We start from the raw sequence: 10,038 nt of genomic DNA, 5'->3' as shown, positions 1-10,038 counted from the left end.
GGGGTTAATGGTCAATTTTTAGGTTTTATCTAATTTTAATTAATGAGTTTTTCATTAAATCAAAACCAGATTATATACGATTATCGGGTTTACCGGTTCGGCCGCTGGTACAAGTTAGATATAAAAACACTGTTTATATCTTAATTCGTCTATAAATCACATATGTACTCTCACTAGAAGGAGTTAAATAATTTATAAAAAAATAGATTGATTTCTTCGCATCTTTTAAACGTAGATGCACTACTAATACTCAATATATGGTCTCATTTTTTGGTTTGGTACGGTTTGATTCCTCAGTTACAGATAAATGTACCTAAACCTATACACTGGGTCAGATTGTTTAAGACTTTCGAAACTTTCGTTGTTAAGGCTTTTAATTTATGTTTGACTGTTACAACTTTTAAAAAAAAATGGTTTTAGAAATAGCTAAAAACCTAAATTTGTGGCTTTACAAATATATATCATGTTAAAGAGTAAAATTAGTTTTTTAGGCTTTGAGATTTTTAACGAAGACTTTTAGGACTTTAAAAAACTTTAGAAATAAGTTAAAGCCTCTAAAGCCATTAAAGTTAAAATCTCAACCGGAACCACTATTTTTAAAATGTGAATGAATGAATGCCCCTAAGTGAACATATCAGCTTATCAACTTATTAATTGTTATTATTGTTTTATACTTATCAGTGAACCACTTATCAAACTTTCTTTGAGGAAAGAACAAGAATGTAAGTTACAAAACTCTGTAAATGAGAGAAACAACAACCTCAAATTAACAAAAAGAAACCTAACATCATCTCCTATATTTCATCATCTTTGGAACTAAATGAACATAATGTCCTTTCTTCACCATGTCTCTTATTACCTTGCGAGCCTCTCCAAGCTTCCCTGCTTTTCTCAAATAGCTCACCAATGTACTATACACTACAAAATTCGGGCTACACCCTCTAGACTCCATCTCCTTCAGCATCCAGCACGCCTCTCTGAACTCTCCCGCCATACACAACCCCCGGATCATAGCATTGTATGTGAAAACATTCGGCAACTGCCCTTTACTTGTCATCTCACTGAACATCTCCTTCGCCTTCTCCAGCTCTCCGGATACAACATACCCTGTGATCATCACGGTATAGCAAACAACATCAGGCGTGCACCCAACTCTCACCATCTCATCAAGGAAGTACTTGCACGCCTCTAGATTCCCTGCACGGCTCAGACCGTCTATCAAAGTAGTAAAGTGGATAACGCTCGGCTCGATCCCAACTTCCTTCATATGGTTCAATGTAGTCAACGCGGCGAGCGGTTTGTTCCCTCTCCCCAAAATGTGGAGCAAAATGTTGAATGTATAAAAATCAGGAGACAAACCATCTCTAGCCATCTCATCAAACAGCTTATCAAACCTATCCATCTTCCCTAACCTATAGTTACTCCACATGAGAACGTTGTACGTCACCACATCCGGCGAAAACCCGTCTTCCAACATCTGCTCATACACCCACTCGATCAAACCATACTGCTTCACACCAAGCAGAGCATTCAAAATCGCGTTATAAGAATGCTTAAAGGGCCTGTAGTTAAAAGCCTTGGACTTTATGAACTGCACAACGGCTTGTTTCGCAAGACCAGCTTCGCCGCAGCAGCAGATCAAGAGATTAAACGTCCTCGCTGTCGTCGGGTACCCGTCTTGAACCATCTCGTCAACTAACCCCCACATTGCCTTGTACTCACCACAGTCTGCAAAGATCTTCATTAGCAAATGGTAAGAATCCACCGTGTGTCTGAAACGTTCTTGCTCTCTAGACCAAACGAAGAATCTGTAAGCTAATTTGGCGCATCTAGTCTTGTTGTTATCATCACAACGCAAGTTTCTCAAGATCCCTACGAGAACGTCTCTAACGAGAAGGCCAGAGACTCTAACATTCAATTCATCTAAAGGTGAAAACTTTGTATCGAAAACAGAGTCTTCTTCTTGATGTAATGCCTCGAGAACACGAGACGCACCAGTCTCTAAAACCTTACTCCGAACACAGATTGCTTCTCGATCTTCTAAATGAGGAAACCCTAAATCGGATTCTTCGTCACTACCATTCAAGTTTCCGTTGCAGAATTTTCTAGAGGGGAAGAGAAAGCGATAAGCTTTACGAACTACATTTGTGGTGAAAACAAGTGCAAAGTTCATATCTGAGCTCAATCCCCATTATTCTCTGCGATCTTTCCTGTAAAAAGTTCGAATTTTTAAATTTCGATTTTGATCCAATATCGAATTAAGAGAGATAAAATGATTGTTACGAACCTGGAGAGTTAAAATGGCAGACGATAGATGTTTAACTAGCTCGTCCAGAAGCCGACCTTAACGAATTCATCGGCGACACGATTCTCAGGAGGTGCGCGACTGAGACTTGCAACATGTCCCCCAAAATTAGGGTTTCTAGCGAAAGAAGACGGCTGACACTTGGAAACCCGGTTATGCCAACAATCAAATCTTTCACCCGGTTAAGAACATTTCTATTTGGTTTTTTAACTTTCGGTACAAATGGTTTTTTCCGGGTTGGATAATATTTACTGTTGATCATTATTTGTAGACCACCATGTTTTTGGGTTAAGTAATTCCAAAACGATTTATTGATAATTTTATAGATTAATAGAAAAATTTACATAAACTTTTAGCACTCTTCTTTGTAAAAAAGTCGAAGCTTCATATGTAAAATATTTTAATATCGATGTTAATTTATTATTGAAATAAACTAATAATTTCAGTGTAAGAAAGTATTGAATTTAACATTTCCAAATCATGTTTGCATCTTGCATATAGTACACAACAGTGACACACTATTTTGTCACTTTTACACACAAAGTAAACCAAAAACCCAAGACAAATCAAAAAGAAAAAGCAATCAATCAAACCTGAAATCCCAGATTTATTAGATCCACATTTCTTTAGATACAAGTAAATTACTGTCACAGTGTGATCTATCCTTACTGTACAAAGTCATCATCTAAAGAATCTGGACACTCCCATATGTAGTAATAAAGATTAGTGGACTTGAAATCAAACATGTTCAAGAAACCGTCATTCAAGTAACGGCTCATCAAGCAGGGGCTTGGATAGTGACCCAGCAGCTTCAAGCTCCATAAAGAATGTCACAACAACACCAACAAACGAGCATAAAGCTGGAACAAGGCCTAAACCGTATCTTGTAACCGAAAAGTAAACACTTTGTTGGCCGTTGTTTAGTTGGATTCTTGGTGACGTACCTGCTAACCCATAACATCTTCAGCCAAAACAGCTAACACCAAAATGGTTCTGTTGCTAAAAAGGAACTTACTTTGGTGTGATTGTAGAACATACAGAGCAATTCCACAAGACATTTTGTCTAAGAAGCTCAAGGAACCACATACAAATGCGCATCCACCTACTTCTGCACCAACCAACACGCTCTGCACACTGATTGCTGTAACCTGTGTCACATAGATTTGAAGTTAGACATTGTTTAGAACTAAAGGAGATATCAAAATGAGCGGTGGGTGAATATAGTTTATACCATCATTAATGCATTTGCGATGCCTATGAAGACTGATATTGCATACATGAAAGAACTAATGTCTCTAGGCAATAGAAGTATAGCTGCACCACAGAACATCCAAATGATACCACCAGCCGAGTAATAAGCCTTTAACCGTCTCCCATTCCACGGTATCTCCTACATTTTCACAATCCGTGAGAAAAAAAACCTTTTGGACATAACTGAAGAAATTGATATAATGAGAATCTGAACCTGAAGCAGGACCGAAACAACAAAGCTGCCAATATAGATTATTGCAGGAACCTACACAATGCCATTTGATCAGATCAGAATAGTAGTTTATATAAAGACTATAATGATCTTCTTGAATATATATTACCAATGCTTTAGCGGACTGATCCATTTGCAAGTCATCAATAACGAAGAATGCAAGATAAGCCTGAGAAAGGATAAACCACAACACCTTGTATGAGAATCTATCCCAGTTTGAGCATATAGATATAAGCAAGATAACAAACCTGAGAGACATTCAATACTAATCGAGTGAGGAGGTAAACCATAGCGACTTGATAGTAGAGAAGCTTCTTGAACCAATAGACCCACGGTATTCTCACTCGGCGGCTAGTTTCTTTCAAGTCCATCCTCAGCCTTGGCTCCTTTGTTCCCATAAGGAATATGACCACAAAACAGCATCCTACTGTGATGGATGAGTATGCAATCCAGCGATACTGCAGAGTTAAAGGAGAAAACATGCAATCAAATATTGAATATATTTATATGATGGAGAAGCCAAACACAAAGTATGAAACCTGTGTTTCGGTGTTTTCTTTTGAACCAGCCTTGATAACACCGAAGACTACTAAAGCAATCGCATATAAGCTAAGATTAGCAACCTGAAAAAGCAAATCAAGAACACAATTTTAGTCAAACATATTTGGTACTACACATTGATTCAAGGGAAGGAGCTTGACCATAGTAAAGGCATTGCGGCAGCTTGTTAAAGCTACTCTGCTTGTTGAGTTCAACGAGATGCAATTAACCATTGCCCTGGAGAGTAATCAAGAAACCAAACAGTCACACACACACACAATGGATAGAATTTTGAAAATGAGAGAGGTAAAGAAAGATGAAGTTACATGTGGGAAACCTGAGTAGCAGCCCATCCTATGTTAAAGATAGCTGCAAACATGCTATAGGAGAAAGTTTCTAGTGATAAAGAGTCGTTATGGAGGATGGAACAAGGCAGACAACCTCCAAAAACAGAGGAGAATGAGATTGCAACAAGTACTGATCCTGCAGCATGCCAGATCTTGAAATGCCCAAACCTATCTATCTGCCATTACACAACACCATTTTTTTTTTCAACTCTAGTTAGATTAAACAACATGCACAACAGAGAAGTCTTGTAAGTTATTGATGGTACCAGTTCACCAGTGAAGATAGTAGCAAACCCATCAGCAACTTGGCCAGAGAGCATAACAATGGCTGCATCTCTACATAAGAAAAAACACAAACTTGATTATGATTGAATTATTACAAATCAAAAGCCGGATTACATGAAAGCTTAGATGTAATTTCACCTTGGGGAGAGACCGATTTGGGTCAAGAAGAGGAGGAGGTAAGTGAACCAACAAGAAGCAGTGATGTCATTAAGCATATGTCCAACGCCATAGAAGAACACAGCCCATCTTCCAATGGGTTTTGTGTATGGATCCTCTTCACTCCCTCCAGCCATTTTTCTCAATTTGCCAGCCAAAGATTGGAAATTTTAATCAATCTAAAGCTGAAAAAGCCATATCAATAGATCATTCAGACAGACAAAGAAAGGAACTTTCGGACACAGAAAACAGAGAAAAGTTGAAATTTCAGACACATGAATAAAGCAAAGAGCTTTCTCATACCTGAAACTCAGAATCAATTCCCAATCAAAACCCTTGCAATGATAATTTGATTTAGAGATTTGAGATTGAGATTTCAAGCCCTAATTTTCAGACCTAGAAAAACAGAGGAAAGGGGAAACTTCAGAGTTCAGACCCATGAACAAAAATAGTTTAAAAGGAAGGAGCTTTCTCGTACCTGAACACTCCCAATCAAACCCTTGTAATGATAAATTGATTTAGAGATTTGAGACTGAGATTCCAAGCCCCAATTTCAGACCTAGAAAACAGAGTAAAGTGGAGATTTGAGATTCAAAGGTAAAAAAGCAAAGAGATTTTCTCGTGTACCTGAAACCCAGAATCAACTCTTGATCAAATACTTGTAGTGAGAGATTGATATAGATGAGGTTTCAGTTTGTACACTCTTCCCACGTACTTTAATACCTTTCTCCCACCGTCTTTAGTTGAAAACTTGAGAAAAAAAACTATTATAAAATCTTTGAAATTGGAAAATAAAAATTGAATAAAATTGAAGTGCCCAGAGAGAGAGTGTGTGTTTATAGAATGGTCTGGGCAAAAATAAAATCATGCGGTCATGTTGAGTTTCTTTCCAGATTTGGGTGTATGGCTTTATGGGAAACTTTTGGAATTAGTGTGCAAGGTGGGAATCTAGATAGCAAGTTGTCAGAGATTCTTTACAAAAAGTTGGATCCTTTTTAGTGTTGATTGTTGGCCGCTGGATTCTATTAGAGTACTTACAAAGTTTGGCCCATATCGCGATAAGAAGACGTAATCTTTGGAACGGTGGTTGTGATTTTGTGAACTCTCTTTCTGTTCTCTTGTGTCAGTGCCTTTATATACTTTTGTTTATTGCTTGCTTAGACGAGAGAAGGCACGTTGCAGCAGTCTTTTAACGCCACCGGATAGATAAAAAAGTACACATATCAAAAAAGAAAAGAGGAAAAATATATCGTCGCCTGAGAGATTCGAACTCTCGCGGGCAAAGCCCATGTACTTAGCAGGCACACGCCTTAACCACTCGGCCAAAGCGACTTTTGATACCGAATGGTTATTGTACTTATTTATCTCATTAAGATTGAAGTGTATTTGTATTCAGTGTAATACAATGTATTACGATCCACAAATAAAATATTTAGATATATCAGACATTCTATAGTCAAACAAACCTCTTGGTCAAATGTAAAAAAATACTTATGGCACCATCAAACTACATATAAACCGTTGACAAAGAAAAAGCCTACAAAAAAAAAAAAAAAAAAAAAAAAAAAAAAAAAAAAAAAAAAAGAAAAAGCCTACATATAAACCAATCGGCAAAATAACAGTAGCTTCATTTATTTTATCAGTCTCTGTCAAGTGTCAACAGAACATAATTCCGTACATTATATCCCGTATATGGATGTATATTAGACTACATTCATTATATAAATTTGGATTTATAAGGATATAGTTTATGTTGACAATGCATTGATGTCATTAATACAAATTACAAGGCGGTGTATCTAATCAACAAACGATTTTACAAGACAACAATTTTACAAAATAATAGTCTTACATTTTCGATATAAAAATATTCAAAATAATGTAAAAGAAAAGAAGAAGAAATATCAGAAAATAATGCAAGACTTGAGACTTATTAGAATTTAGAGAATAGAGAGAGGTAAACGCACTATCAACTACCAACCTCCCAAAAAAAGCAAGTAAGTGGTGGGTTGCGCTACGTACGGTTGTAGACGGAAATGATGAGGAAGACGATTGCCTTGGAATCAGAAAACCCTTGTGATGGAACAAAACCTGGCTCGTACGGTTTCAGGTCTAGATAATGCTATGAGAAGAAGGGAAGAGATCTAAGAAGAGAGAAGTAACGTGACGGTCACGCCATCGTAAGAGCAGTTTCTGCTGGCAAAGAATTTCAATATCAAGGAATCAACGTGTTCTTGATTTTAAAATTTTTTAAATTAAATAAGTGTTGTTTATTTTTATGGTTCTTTTTTAAAAAAGGTCAAAACATATATGGTATCTTACTTTGATGCAATAATGAAATTAAAACGTATGGTAATATGAGTACTGTTCTACGGTTTTCAATTCTCGAGTATTATTACTCCGAAACTAGGTTATAATTTTTTTAAAAAAATATCTAAACTGTAAATATCATTAATTAAAATGAGTGTTATAATTTTTCTTACATGATTACAGGCCTGCATGATTAACTTCTCAGTCTAACTAGTTTTTTTTTGTTTGGTTCTTCAGCTTAAAGACTTAATTAGTTAGCCAAAGTAACTACACTAAGTAATTGTATAGATAATAGACATGGTATCAACTTCGTTTTGTAGAGATACTTTTTTCTCTTAAGTTGGGTTTTAAGGAGATGAAGTCTAAGTCCCGCGAATAAAACATTAAACAAAGATTTAAAGAAATACAGTATGTTTTATATACAAATGTCAAAACTATATAAATTAAAATGTTATGTAACCAAACACGCTAATATCAAATAATGTTCTATTCTAAGAATTAAATAAATTTGACCTTTTAACTAGATTGATACAACATTCAAGTAGTGAACACAAAAAACTCGATTGATGTAAGTATAATTAATAATGATTACTAACTTAATTGGTTGATGAAATTGTGTGGCCTCTCTGTATGATTATCGGCCATTGTGTTTATTTAATTTGACCTTTGAACTCGAATAATCAATGTAATGGGATAAAATCAAACAAAAAGACTTGCACGCGCAGACTTGAAGCACATAATATAACGTCTGACGAGCGTCTGTCGTATGCGTTAAGTTACTTTAGGTCACATAGAATTATAGAATTACATCTTTTTGCGTCCAATACAATAATAATCCAAGTCGAAAATCTATGTTCCATACATACATGTTTAGCGCATACATTAAACAATTTCATATTTCTTTAGAAGTTAGTTAAACCCTATTTTTATAAAAGAAAGGTTGATTATGCCGACAATTAACATATCTAATCTATTAAAACATAATCATATTTGAAATTTACCAAGACATTTTAAATTTGGGCCTATTGAAATATGTTGTGACTAAACATACCTAAATTAAACCAATGATTTCATTAATGTTAGTGTAACATCCCGAGTTGTGATATGTGAAAAGGCTTAACATAATAACATAATTGATTTGGCTATCTACGTCACCAAAGTTGACTTACCTTTTTTGGAGCACATCCTGAAAGAACTCCAGAGTTAAGCGTGCTTGAGCTAGAGTAGTGGAAGGATGGGTGACCTATCGGGAAGTGATTCGCGATAGTGTGCGAGTGAGGCCAAAGCATGGGAAAAGGTCGGGTAGTGATTGCAGGATCAGTAAACAAGACTCTAGAGCCTTGGAAAATTAACGGACCGACCGTCAGACAGGATGGGGCCCTCGGGCCGAGAGAGCGGGCGTGGGTGGCCCATTAGCTGTGGGCGGTCGGGACGTTATAAGTGGTATTAGAGCTGGTTAGCCATCTCAGTTCTGACCTGAGAGGCATCTTGAGCCCTGTCGTGGGGCGCAACGAGGACGTTGCGTTCTTTGAGAGGGGGTGAATTGTAACATCCCGAGTTGTGATATGTGAAAAGGCTTAAGAGAATTGATTTGGCTACCTATGTCACCAAAGTTGACTTACCTTTTCCGGAGCACATCCTGAAAGAATTCCAGAGTTAAGCGTGCTTGAGCTAGAGTAGTGGAAAGAAGGGTGACTTATCGGGAAGAGATTCGCGATAGCGTGCGAGTGAGGCCAAAGCATGGGAAAAGGGCGGGTGGTGATTGCAGGGTCAGTAAACAAGACTCTATAGCCTTGGAAAATTAACGGACCGACCGTCAGACAGGATGGGGCCCACGGGCCGAGAGAGCGGGCGTGGATGGCCCATTAGCTGTGAGCGGTCGGTGCGTTATAATTAGTTTAGTTTTTTTAATATGATTTTACATAATCATTAGCTTAAACCTATCCTGTAGCATCCCCGATCCTTGCTAAGGATCGTTGGGACGGGCCATGGGACGAGGGAACGTGCAAACCGGACGAAAGACTCAAAGGCAAGCATTCCATTGTCTGAACAAAGGGTTAAGTCTGAGTAATGATCCGGACTTAACCAAGAAAAGGGAGAAAATGAAGAAAGGGAGCTGGACCGAGCTAAGGAAGAGTGTAACGAGATGGAGAACTGATCAAGCTGTAAGCTGGACGAGCTGATCACTTAAGCTAGAACAGCTCGATCAGCTAGTAGACTGAGCTCAACCAGCTGGACCAACTGTCGGGTAGCTCAACTCAGCTGGGAGGAGTGTTCGGTGGTTGGGCCAGTTGGCCGAGTTCGGGGTGGTTACGAGTAGTTGGTCAGATCAGGTGCGGAGATGGACTAGTCCAACTAAGCCTTGCGCGTGTGGGAAATGTGCCAAGCAGTTGGAGTCAGTTTCTGGCCGAAGGGGCGCGTACGGATAACCGCCCAAGCGGTTGGAAAATGCACCCTCTCGCCCTATAACCGTTCCTTGCCGAGTTTCTATACATATGGGGCCTTGGGGTCGTTTTTGGACACATATTTTCTTAAGGAAAAAACCAAAAACTCGATTAGAAACAAAGGTATCCGAAAGAGAGAGAGACTTGCGCGATCTGAAGAGAAGACTT

The 10,038-nt window shown here is 37.9% G+C and overlaps 2 protein-coding genes and 1 non-coding gene across 4 annotated transcripts; all 3 read right to left on the bottom strand.

Moving 5' to 3' along the window:
• Positions 1–688: 688 nt before the first annotated feature.
• Positions 689–2,444, bottom strand: LOC106337423 (pentatricopeptide repeat-containing protein At3g60050). Its single transcript, XM_013776524.1, has 2 exons — positions 2,288–2,444; positions 689–2,210 (listed from the first exon to the last, which is right to left on the bottom strand). The coding sequence occupies exon 2, from the start codon at positions 2,171–2,173 to the stop codon at positions 788–790; it is 1,386 nt and encodes a 461-aa protein (XP_013631978.1). The 5' UTR covers positions 2,174–2,210; positions 2,288–2,444; the 3' UTR covers positions 689–787.
• Positions 2,445–2,775: 331 nt separating this feature from the next.
• On the bottom strand, positions 2,776–6,172 carry LOC106337183 (major facilitator superfamily domain-containing protein 12). 2 transcript variants are annotated; one of them, XM_013776243.1, is made up of 15 exons: positions 6,155–6,172; positions 5,744–5,866; positions 5,595–5,675; positions 5,420–5,512; positions 5,099–5,301; positions 4,942–5,011; positions 4,655–4,851; positions 4,490–4,565; positions 4,328–4,411; positions 4,037–4,246; positions 3,898–3,957; positions 3,771–3,821; positions 3,537–3,695; positions 3,321–3,453; positions 2,776–3,252 (listed from the first exon to the last, which is right to left on the bottom strand). In XM_013776243.1, the coding sequence occupies exons 5-15, from the start codon at positions 5,251–5,253 to the stop codon at positions 3,065–3,067; spliced, it is 1,383 nt and encodes a 460-aa protein (XP_013631697.1). In that variant the 5' UTR covers positions 5,254–5,301; positions 5,420–5,512; positions 5,595–5,675; positions 5,744–5,866; positions 6,155–6,172; the 3' UTR covers positions 2,776–3,064. The 2 variants fall into 2 exon arrangements, with proteins under 2 accessions (XP_013631697.1, XP_013631698.1); XM_013776244.1 differs by lacking the exon at positions 6,155–6,172 and having other exon boundaries at positions 2,776–3,249; positions 5,744–6,123.
• A 194-nt stretch (positions 6,173–6,366) lies between these two features.
• TRNAS-GCU lies at positions 6,367–6,448 on the bottom strand. The gene has a single exon. It is a non-coding gene; the product is annotated as a tRNA-Ser (tRNA).
• Between the last annotated feature and the right edge of the window lie 3,590 nt (positions 6,449–10,038).

This window comes from Brassica oleracea, chromosome C4 (genome assembly GCF_000695525.1).
Source record: "Brassica oleracea var. oleracea cultivar TO1000 chromosome C4, BOL, whole genome shotgun sequence".
Lineage (NCBI taxonomy): Eukaryota > Viridiplantae > Streptophyta > Magnoliopsida > Brassicales > Brassicaceae > Brassica > Brassica oleracea.
This window is presented reverse-complemented; position numbering and strand designations above follow the sequence as displayed.